Below are 12,509 nucleotides of genomic sequence, written 5' to 3'. Positions count from 1 at the left end.
AGAGTATGAGTTGCAGTAAGATAAGAGTATGAGTTGTAGTAAGATAAGAGTATGAGTTGTAGTAAGATAAGAGTATGAGTTGTAGTAAGATAAGAGTACGAGTTGTAGTAAGATAAGAGTACGAGTTGTAGTAAGATAAGAGTATGAGTTGTAGTAAGATAAGAGTACGAGTTGCAGTAAGATAAGAGTATGAGTTGTAGTAAGATAAGAGTATGAGTTGTAGTAAGATAAGAGTATGAGTTGTAGTAAGATAAGAGTATGAGTTGCAGTAAGATAAGAGTATGAGTTGTAGTAAGATAAGAGTATGAGTTGTAGTAAGATAAGAGTACGAGTTGTAGTAAGATAAGAGTATGAGTTGTAGTAAGATAAGAGTACGAGTTGCAGTAAGATAAGAGTATGAGTTGTAGTAAGATAAGAGTATGAGTTGTAGTAAGATAAGAGTATGAGTTGTAGTAAGATAAGAGTATGAGTTGTAGTAAGATAAGAGTACGAGTTGCAGTAAGATAAGAGTATGAGTTGTAGTAAGATAAGAGTATGAGTTGTAGTAAGATAAGAGTATGAGTTGTAGTAAGATAAGAGTACGAGTTGTAGTAAGATAAGAGTACGAGTTGTAGTAAGATAAGAGTATGAGTTGTAGTAAGATAAGAGTACGAGTTGCAGTAAGATAAGAGTATGAGTTGTAGTAAGATAAGAGTATGAGTTGTAGTAAGATAAGAGTATGAGTTGTAGTAAGATAAGAGTATGAGTTGTAGTAAGATAAGAGTATGAGTTGTAATAAGATAAGAGTACGAGTTGTAGTAAGATAAGAGTATGAGTTGTAGTAAGATAAGAGTACGAGTTGTAGTAAGATAAGAGTACGAGTTGTAGTAAGATAAAAGTATGAGTTGTAGTAAGATAAGAGTACGAGTTGCAGTAAGATAAGAGTATGAGTTGTAGTAAGATAAGAGTATGAGTTGTAGTAAGATAAGAGTATGAGTTGTAGTAAGATAAGAGTATGAGTTGTAATAAGATAAGAGTACGAGTTGTAGTAAGATAAGAGTATGAGTTGTAGTAAGATAAGAGTATGAGTTGTAGTAAGATAAGAGTATGAGTTGTAGTAAGATAAGAGTACGAGTTGTAGTAAGATAAGAGTATGAGTTGTAGTAAGATAAGAGTATGAGTTGTAGTAAGATAAGAGTACGAGTTGTAGTAAGATAAGAGTATGAGTTGTAGTAAGATAAGATTACGAGTTGTAGTAAGATAAGAGTATGAGTTGTAGTAAGATAAGAGTACGAGTTGTAGTAAGATAAGAGTACGAGTTGTAGTAAGATAAGAGTATGAGTTATAGTAAGATAAGAGTATGAGTTGTAGTAAGATAAGAGTATGAGTTGTAGTAAGATAAGAGTACGAGTTGTAGTAAGATAAGAGTATGAGTTATAGTAAGATAAGAGTATGAGTTGTAGTAAGATAAGAGTATGAGTTGTAGTAAGATAAGAGTACGAGTTGTAGTAAGATAAGAGTATGAGTTGTAGTAAGATAAGAGTATGAGTTATAGTAAGATAAGAGTATGAGTTGTAGTAAGATAAGAGTATGAGTTGTAGTAAGATAAGAGTATGAGTTGCAGTAAGATAAGAGTATGAGTTGTAGTAAGATAAGAGTATGAGTTGTAGTAAGATAAGAGTATGAGTTGCAGTAAGATAAGAGTATGAGTTGTAGTAAGATAAGAGTATGAGTTGTAGTAAGATAAGAGTATGAGTTGTAGTAAGATAAGAGTATGAGTTGTAGTAAGATAAGAGTACGAGTTGTAGTAAGATAAGAGTATGAGTTGTAGTAAGATAAGAGTACGAGTTGCAGTAAGATAAGAGTATGAGTTGTAGTAAGATAAGAGTATGAGTTGTAGTAAGATAAGAGTATGAGTTGTAGTAAGATAAGAGTATGAGTTGCAGTAAGATAAGAGTATGAGTTGTAGTAAGATAAGAGTATGAGTTGTAGTAAGATAAGAGTATGAGTTGCAGTAAGATAAGAGTATGAGTTGTAGTAAGATAAGAGTATGAGTTGTAGTAAGATAAGAGTATGAGTTGTAGTAAGATAAGAGTATGAGTTGTAGTAAGATAAGAGTATGAGTTGTAGTAAGATAAGAGTATGAGTTGTAGTAAGATAAGAGTATGAGTTGTAGTAAGATAAGAGTACGAGTTGTAGTAAGATAAGAGTATGAGTTGTAGTAAGATAAGATTACGAGTTGTAGTAAGATAAGAGTATGAGTTGTAGTAAGATAAGAGTACGAGTTGTAGTAAGATAAGAGTACGAGTTGTAGTAAGATAAGAGTATGAGTTATAGTAAGATAAGAGTATGAGTTGTAGTAAGATAAGAGTATGAGTTGTAGTAAGATAAGAGTACGAGTTGTAGTAAGATAAGAGTATGAGTTATAGTAAGATAAGAGTATGAGTTGTAGTAAGATAAGAGTATGAGTTGTAGTAAGATAAGAGTACGAGTTGTAGTAAGATAAGAGTATGAGTTGTAGTAAGATAAGAGTATGAGTTATAGTAAGATAAGAGTATGAGTTGTAGTAAGATAAGAGTATGAGTTGTAGTAAGATAAGAGTATGAGTTGCAGTAAGATAAGAGTATGAGTTGTAGTAAGATAAGAGTATGAGTTGTAGTAAGATAAGAGTATGAGTTGCAGTAAGATAAGAGTATGAGTTGTAGTAAGATAAGAGTATGAGTTGTAGTAAGATAAGAGTATGAGTTATAGTAAGATAAGAGTATGAGTTGTAGTAAGATAAGAGTATGAGTTGTAGTAAGATAAGAGTATGAGTTGCAGTAAGATAAGAGTATGAGTTGTAGTAAGATAAGAGTATGAGTTGTAGTAAGATAAGAGTATGAGTTGTAGTAAGATAAGAGTATGAGTTGTAGTAAGATAAGAGTACGAGTTGTAGTAAGATAAGAGTACGAGTTGTAGTAAGATAAGAGTATGAGTTGTAGTAAGATAAGAGTATGAGTTGTAGTAAGATAAGAGTATGAGTTGTTGTAAGATAAGAGTATGAGTTGTAGTAAGATAAGAGTATGAGTTGTAGTAAGATAAGAGTACGAGTTGTAGTAAGATAAGAGTATGAGTTGTAGTAAGATAAGAGTACGAGTTGTAGTAAGATAAGAGTACGAGTTGTAGTAAGATAAGAGTATGAGTTGTAGTAAGATAAGAGTATGAGTTGTAGTAAGATAAGAGTATGAGTTGTAGTAAGATAAGAGTACGAGTTGTAGTAAGATAAGAGTATGAGTTGTAGTAAGATAAGAGTACGAGTTGTAATAAGATAAGAGTATGAGTTGTAGTAAGATAAGAGTACGAGTTGTAGTAAGATAAGAATACGAGTTGTAGTAAGATAAGAGTACGAGTTGTAGTAAGATAAGAATACGAGTTGTAGTAAGATAAGAGTACGAGTTGTAGTAAGATAAGAGTACGAGTTGTAGTAAGATAAGAGTATGAGTTGTAGTAAGATAAGAGTACGAGTTGTAGTAAGATAAGAGTATGAGTTGTAGTAAGATAAGAGTACGAGTTGTAGTAAGATAAGAGTATGAGTTGTAGTAAGATAAGAGTACGAGTTGTAGTAAGATAAGAGTACGAGTTGTAGTAAGATAAGAGTACGAGTTGTAGTAAGATAAGAGTATGAGTTGTAGTAAGATAAGAGTATGAGTTGTAGTAAGATAAGAGTACGAGTTGTAGTAAGATAAGAGTATGAGTTGTAGTAAGATAAGAGTATGAGTTGTAGTAAGATAAGAGTATGAGTTGTAGTAAGATAAGAGTACGAGTTGTAGTAAGATAAGAGTATGAGTTGTAGTAAGATAAGAGTACGAGTTGTAGTAAGATAAGAGTACGAGTTGTAGTAAGATAAGAGTACGAGTTGTAGTAAGATAAGAGTACGAGTTGTAGTAAGATAAGAGTATGAGTTGTAGTAAGATAAGAGTACGAGTTGTAGTAAGATAAGAGTACGAGTTGTAGTAAGATAAGAGTACGAGTTGTAGTAAGATAAGAGTATGAGTTGTAGTAAGATAAGAGTATGAGTTGTAGTAAGATAAGAGTACGAGTTGTAGTAAGATAAGAGTATGAGTTGTTGTAAGATAAGAATACGAGTTGTAGTAAGATAAGAGTATGAGTTGTAGTAAGATAAGAGTATGAGTTGTAGTAAGATAAGAGTACGAGTTGTAGTAAGATAAGAGTATGAGTTGTTGTAAGATAAGAATACGAGTTGTAGTAAGATAGAAAAACACTAATCGAGAGCGTTTGTATTACATTTGTTACATGTAAAACCACAAACTGGCAACTCACCAAATTGACTGACTGGAGAGTGTTGTAAGATAAGTGATGGTGGTCTTGCTGGCCAATCATATGAGCCATCACATCCACATAGTCTTCTGGTGAAAGAAACTGGATGCCTGCAAGTCAGAGTTTAGTTTACAACATAAAAAGAAATTATCAGGAAATTAACTGAGAATTTCCTTGTAAATGATGACAACAGAATACCTTCAGGCTAACAAGATAATAGCAACTCTAAGCCAACAGAAGAATGGTAAATCTATATAGGTAACAAGATGATAATTAAGATGGTAATTATATGCAAAGACAGGTATTAAAATGATAACTTCATAAGGACAATATATATGATATGATATACATATCTTATGTATATCTCATATCTCGCACTTGTATGATGTACATATATTATATAGATCTCAGGATGATCAGCTATGTAGACAACAGGCAGACCACCACCTAATCCCAAAAAATGATGAGTCAATTTCATAACAAGGTTAAAGATTTGGACTTCATTAGAGGTCATGGATCAAAGGACATTAGTGGTTTGATGATGGACATCTGATACAAACAGACTCTGCAGCTTTGACAATAGTGTTTTACCATGCCATTTATAATTACAAGCAGCATACATTTATCCCACAGAAATTCATAAAAACAAAATGTTAAAAGTTAGAACACTTCAAGAGTATTGCGCAAACAGCTGATCAATAGAGCAAAATCATGGAGAGTTCATGTAGAGCCTACCTTGTGCGAGAGAAGTAGAGAGAATTTCGTGGTGCACCTCATACATTCTCCCACAATGCAATAGCTCTAGCAGGACCTCTCGTGTACACATCGATGGTTCATTGGTGTCCAAAAGCAGTCGGCATCTACTAAGCTGCAAATCTATGCTGACTTTTGTCCAATCTTGTACTATGTCAGTTGACCATTCGAAGCCCTCTTTAGAAGCACCCAATGCAGCCATTATAATGGTAGGTGCGAGATCAGGGTAAACATCCACAAGCTGTTGTTTAGCGCCTTTAATAATGTCTATGTAGCTAGCCTTGACCAGCTCACATCGACTGCAAAAATTACACAAAGCTCAGAAACATGAAAAAAGTCCAAAGTTGTTTGTTCTTAACCAGATACAGCAGGTGCTCCTACAACAAAAGATTATCCGTTCCAGGAACGTTTAGGTTACAGGGAATTTACATTATAACAGTAAAATACACGTAAATTGCCTAATCTGTCCCAAGATCTTGCCAAACTCACTTCTTTGGCTATGCAAAAAGAAAACACTTGACTCGACTCTTTTAATTTGTGGGCTGTACCGTAACTGCAGTATTATTGGTTCACATAGACAAATTTTCTCCTTTTTATTATCAATCTCACTGAATTTATAGATCATGACTGCGGTAATTTTACAACAAGTTGACGGGGTCTGCACATTTTTGACATTCATTTACAACGATTTGCTTATTTTTTCTAAACAGTAAAGTCTATTCTGCAAAGTAAAACTAATTACAAATATTTTGTATGTCTACAATAGGGCAAAACAACAATCTTTTTACTATAAAAAGCAGTTCCACCTGTTCGTTGTCTCTCTGTATTCAGGGGTCAAAGTTAGGATAAAAGATAACTTTCGACAATGCTCCAACTCGTCACATTCAGATCGATAGACCGACGCTGTAACACCTGCACCAATTGATCGCCTTTGTATTTATGAATAATTGCACAGCTATCCTATTCTCCTTTTTGTCGACACATTTAACGATCTACTACATCGAACTAGAATGTCGCTAAGGTTATATATAATAGGTATAGCACTATACACACGGCGCTATTTTCTTCCGCAAGTGCGGTGAGATAAACTAACATTCAAATCAAATTTGAAAACTCGCCCGACTTGACACTTTACGTTATATAAAATTTTTTACGTAATAGGACGCAAAAACTTCACATAAACTTTTTACGCTATAGGAGCGTCTACTGTAACTTTGAAAAATGCCCAGCAATAAAGTTCTGTGAAGGAAAGCGAAAAAATAAATTTCACAATGAAAAAAAATGTCATGACGAAAGAGTGAACTTGATCAATTAAAATGTATAACCATAAAATCCGGATTTTTTGGTGGCCAGATTTTATTCATTATTGACCTATCACTATAACCTTCTGTACTTGACACAGTAAAACAAAAAAATAGTTTACAGAGAGGGAAATGAGATAATTTTTGTGGCCAAATTTAATAGCGACCGATATCATATAAGCTATAGGTCCTTTCGGATATCTTTAAACCGCCTGACAGATGAATTACTCATGATAATGCTATAGTTCACAAGTTAATATTTCTCATTTTATTTTTTGCTCTTTTACTGAGGGTTTAACAAGTTTTTTTGAGCAGCTCACTTATGCTATAGAAATACGCATACAGACATAATTAATTAAATTTAAAGGGGTTGTCCGAGTTAACTGAATTGAGAGAAAAAAATCAGAATTAGTTGAATATATGAATTAGTCAAATATAAAAGGAAAGAACAGTGTTTCCCATATCATAATTCTAACACAAATTTAGGGTGGTTTGACGAAGATTTATAGCACTAGTTAACGATGGAATAATTATAACACCAGTTAATTACATAAATTAACATAAATAATAACAGAATACTATAACATCAGCTAATAACAGAATACTTATAACATCAGTTAATAACAGAATACTTATAACATCCGTTAATAACAGAATATTTATAACATAAGTTAACAATAGAATACTTATAACATCCGTTAATAACAGAAAATTTATAACATAAGTTAACAATAGAATACTTATAACATCGGTTAACAATAGAACACTTATAACATCGGTTAACAATAGAATACTTATAGCATCAATTAACAATAGAATACTTATAACAACAGTTAACAATAGAATACTTATAGCATCAATTAACAATAGAACACTTATAACATCAGTTAACAATGGGTTGTATTAACACAGAGCATTACTGATAATTGAAACATAGCTTGAAGAATAGAGAAAGCATAATATTTTTATGCTTTATTATTTATCTTGAGGTGTTGACTGATGTTCTAAAAAAAGAATCAAGGAGATTGACCAACCAGAAGCTGAGATATAGCCAGCCAAACACAGGTCTACCAAACAACATAAGTGTTTTGGTAGTCATCAATATATGACGTATGAAATCGACTTGTGTGCCATTGGTCAATTAAGCCAACTAATGCGCTCTCCTATAACAATCACGGCGTTTTAATTGGTTTAATCCCTGGAAGTATAGAACAATCAAATTGGGCCTAACAATCATTGCTCTGAGAATTCTGAACCAGTCCCTCTGACGTGTAGATTAGTTTTAGAATAAAATAATTACACGCATCTATTATTTCGCAACATTCTGCTATCACTTTCTACAAATTATATTAGTTACATCATTTATTCTATACGCAGTTATATTATTATTTTGTATAATATGCATTATGATTATTATATTAATCATAAAAAATAATCATAGATAAGATAATAGATCAATAGAAAAATCAAATCAAAAGTTATCGTTTTCTTTTCTAACAGCAAGAGCAGCACGGTCAAGTTATTCTTTTTAAAATTATGGCTGTAGTGAACTTACAGTCTGTTAATAGTGACGATAATCATGAAAATCAACTAAATGCTGCAGTAGATACACAATAGAAAAATGATGAATGAACAAAAATTCACATTCTCATTTCTTATTCTAAACGAACTGCAATCGCGGATGTCGCATATAGACTATACACGCGCCGTTCGTTGAACAGAGGATCTTCGGAGCATATCCGTGGAGATCGAGTTAAAATTTGAAGCACAATAGTCAAAATCTGCTCTTCTGCTTTGAAAAATCATGGCGAGGGGTTGTGGGCAAATGCCTTTACCACACAATGTTTGCTTGATTTTCCTGAGAAACCAGAGCTAGTCTGTAAATTATTTACTATCGCGAGAAGCGTTTCACATCTCGTAGCCAAAACAATCATTATACATAACGGCGGTAAGGGTGCACAACTCCGGCACATGAACATTAAGTCGATTTTATACGTCACAGTTTTCGGGATTTTCGAAGGGTTTTCCTCTGATTCTTTATTAGGTAGACCTGTGTTTGGCTGGCTATATCTCAGCTTCTAGTGGGTCAATCTCCTTGATTCCTTTTTTAGAACATCAGTCAACACCTCAAGATAACTAATAAAGCATAATAATATTATGCTTTCTCTATTCTTCAAGTCACAAACCCGAGTGCACTTTAGGGCGATCTGACAGCTGAACACCTACACATACCTAGAAAGTATCGCTCTGTAGGTTGATCTAAGCATGTTAGCCACAGTTTCTCCAACACTTGCGAGGCTTGCATCAGGTACACAGGCTGCAAATTAGATAAAACTACCCTTATAGTGACTAGTATTATTGTTGAGCAGACTTTCATAACCCTGGCTCAAAAACTTATGAACAGCGCATCCAATATTGTAATTATGGTAATGTGTGGTCTGGCAGTCAAGTGTGCCGTGAGACACCAGTTGTGTAAATAAAGCACAGAGAATAAGTATGCGCACAATAATTCGAAATCAACTAAAAAGTGCAGCTGGTAGTTGCGTGCCGAGTGCCCAACCCACTTGTCGCGGGTTCGATCTCAGGATGATGCAATCCTTTTTCTCAACCTTTTTCCGTGGCTTGAAACGAGTGGATGAACACAGCTCTTATTATAGTAAAGATTTGACTATCTATTCTGAAGGAATAGTCATTTGGTGAGAATGGATGTGACACTAATAAGACACCCTCAGTAAACCAAATAAAATGAATGAAACTGACTGTTATAATAATAATATATCAAGCAATTCCAAGTTATCATGAAACTGGAAATGGAAACGGTGTGCTCATCCATAGCTACTAAGAGCATGTAAATGTCTGTACAGCAAGCCACATGTATATACAAATATCTGTACATTCTATATCACCTTCTATATTCAATATCTGTACATCAGCTACGAGGCACAGTGAACAACTGTAGATCAGCATACCACATACACGTAAATGACTATACATTAGGTACCTTGTAATAGGGAATAACTGTGTATATTCCCTGTGCAGCTGATACAAGCTATAACTTTCATGAAATCTTTAACTTAGTAAGACCCCGGTGTCTGTCAACCTTTCCAATGCTATCGTTACAGATTTAGATAAAATATTGATTCGTACTTTCAGATTCGAACGAGCGGCATTCAGTTTGGTAGACTGAAACATGAACACCTGCACCAATTGACCGCATTTTGGTAGTCCAGAATAATTGTGCACTTGGGTAGTTATTATTTGGACTTCATTGGCGCACCTGGCGATCTCTCTCACCGCACACGAGGCTACTAGGGTTCTACTTTGTAATGAAAGAAAAAGACCAAATGTCCGAGTTAAATGATGTTGGGGTGCAGACAAAAGTTGCCATAAACTTACTTTTGATTAAAATTAAATAGCATAACATTATAGAAAATGTCCAATTGAAAGGTAAACAGCAGAAATCATAAAAATGTTTATAAATAGGTCAAATTTTGGACCATGAGTCACCTTGTGTTACCTATTGTATCATGTTCATGGGTTATGTATAGACAGTCAACTTCTGACTGTCTATACCTAAACCATAACTGTCACGAACAACTTTTATCGGATTTACTAGGTAAATCAGACACGCTGATTCCGATTTTGTACTCAAAATAAAAATTAGTCCACTAACCTTCAAAGTCATTTAGGCTTTTTTAAAGCGTTTCAATGTCCGTTTCGAAAACAACACAATCGGCATTACAAGCTCCGCCCATAAATATGTGACGAAACCTAGCTTTTTCAGAAACGGAAGTTCGGAATGTTTAGTCCGATTTAGAATAATAGATATGGGTGTCTTAAAACCCATTATTATCTAAATCCAGCCTGTAAAATAATTTCAGTTTTTTATGAAAGGGATATAAACTATTTAAAATTGCTCGCAGCTTGCTACATGACGTTTAAATGGGCTGGAGGCCGAGAAAAATTAGCTCAAAAAGCGCGGTTTTATCACAAGCTAGCGTTGTTATCGCGCTTTTTAAATATGCAATGCTAAATAGCTTATCTACCTTCATGAAAAGACTGATATTATTTTTAAGGCTGAATTTAGATATTAATGGATTTTAAAACACCCATCTCTATTATTCTAAATCGGTCTAAACATCCCTACGTAACTTCTGTTCCTAAAAAGCTAGGTTACGTCACGTATTTATGGGCGGAGCTTGTTATGCCGATCGTGTTGTTTTCGAGACCGATATTAAAACGCTATAAAAAATCCTTCATTAATCTGAAAGTTAGTGGCCTAATCTTGATTTTGATTACAAAATCGGAATCAGCGTGTCTGATTTACTTAGTACATACAATAAAAGTTGTTCGTGACAGTTATGGTTTTACCTAACAATGTTTGTTGGCAAATAAACAACGAATTATTTATGCTAACCACTAATTGTTGTGATCTAATGATCTGATTAAAGAGGATCTTTGGGTAGAGGCAGGAGTCTTTGCTCAGCTAACAACTCATCTTCAGTTACTTCCTATTTTTTAAAGATAAACCTGCACAAAATTGCGGTAGATTTTATCAGCAACTATCGATACTTTTCTATCATTTGTGAGTATTTTTGAGGTTTGATATGATCTGACTGCTAGGATGTTTCAAAATTAAAATCAATGAAACTTTATTGTGGTTAAAATGCTCAGAACTAACGAAAAAGCGATTATGACATCTACAGTTGCTAACTAAGACCGATAGAACAGACACACGTGTAACGCTGCAATTTGAACGCAACAGCCGATATCAACTACAGCAACTAGTGATGTCAATTTATAGACATTTTTCTTTTCTGCGTTTTAACCACAATCAAGTTTTGTCGATTTTAATCTTGAAACATCCTAGCAGTCAGATCATCTCAAACATCAAAAACAATTGCAAATGATAGAAAAATGCCGATAATTTCTGATAAAATCTACTAAAATTCTGCGCAAGTTCATCTTTAGGACCGTTATTGTTGTCTTTGTATGCCAAAACTACTCAACTTCGCAATGAACATGCAGCTCAGCCGTACGACTGTAACTTTATTCTGTAAAAAACTCGACATACAAAACGTGTGCGAGGAACAAACTGTAGATACCAACTGCCAACTCCTAACCAAATTGAGCTGTTTATGTTACATAACATATCAATAAGCTTCTATAAATAGTGAGCTTGTTTCTATAGAGCACAGGGTGTACCTCACTGTGAAGTTACATCATCTATAACTTCCTCTAAGCAGTTCATTACATAATTGATATACCCTAGAACACTTATATTTTGCTAGTATTTAGTTTCGTGAGTAGCATACAGAGTAAAATTTCACTGCAACTTAATTTCGAAGTTCTGATGAGTGCGAAAATATAGTGATGTGAAAATAAATGCAATGGAACAAACATAATTAGATTCCTCAGGTTCAGTTCACCGCAGGCCTGTATTCACTGGTTGCAAGTTGGGGCGGCTAATGTTAGGCGACTAGTTATGAACACCTGGGGGTGTGGAGGGGGCGGTGTAAGCCCCCAACAGGTTTTTCTTATGTAGGGCCTCAGCCGGGCCTTTCATGTGAAATTTTAAAATTTTTTTCGGAAAGTATCAACATTTTTCTATTTTTTGAGATTTGTTTTGTTTTAGGTGATGTGACTGACGAGACGTTTTTAAATTAAAATAGGCAAAACTTGACCGCAGTTAAAACGCTCAGAAAAAAGACATCTTTTTCTTTTGAGCGTTTTAACAAAGTTCTATTTTGCTGATTTTATTTTAAGTTCTTTGGTAAAACTTGATATTTTGCAAACTTTTATAAAGGTCGTTAACAAGAATATTTTGCCACTGATGATGATAATAATGACGCCTAAAAACTACTAGAAGTTGATGTTTGTCTCTATGGCTTCGAATAAAGTGATATTCTACAGCGATAAAAACCGTTTCCATAGCCGTTGGGCAAATAACTTTTCGAATAAATGATGTTGAGGTCGAGTTATCTGAAGCAATTAATTATTGTATGGGAACGGACCAAACAAATCCGTTCGAGTTAACCTTGTGTTTGAGATGAAATGTTACATTTTATCCGAGGGCGAGTTATCAGAGTTTGACTGTACTTAGCCGCGGAAAGTTCCTAAAAAGTTGGGACGGCTCAGCCGGTCAGCCGCCCCAGGGAA

At 34.1% G+C, this 12,509-nt stretch overlaps 1 protein-coding gene across 1 annotated transcript in view; it reads right to left on the bottom strand.

Annotated features, from left to right (window-relative positions):
* The window catches only part of LOC137400606 (tRNA (32-2'-O)-methyltransferase regulator THADA-like), a 56,716-nt gene that overhangs the window by 29,276 nt on the left and 14,931 nt on the right, over positions 1–12,509 (bottom strand). Inside the window, exons 12-14 of the mRNA XM_068086937.1 lie at positions 8,583–8,667; positions 5,032–5,348; positions 4,300–4,406 (exon numbers count right to left, since the gene is read on the bottom strand). Coding sequence (XP_067943038.1) covers positions 4,300–4,406; positions 5,032–5,348; positions 8,583–8,667 — 509 coding nt within the window. The remainder of the gene's footprint in view (positions 1–4,299; positions 4,407–5,031; positions 5,349–8,582; positions 8,668–12,509) is intronic.

The sequence above is a fragment of the Watersipora subatra genome, chromosome 7, assembly GCF_963576615.1.
Source record: "Watersipora subatra chromosome 7, tzWatSuba1.1, whole genome shotgun sequence".
NCBI classification, from domain to species: domain Eukaryota; kingdom Metazoa; phylum Bryozoa; class Gymnolaemata; order Cheilostomatida; family Watersiporidae; genus Watersipora; species Watersipora subatra.
This window is presented reverse-complemented; position numbering and strand designations above follow the sequence as displayed.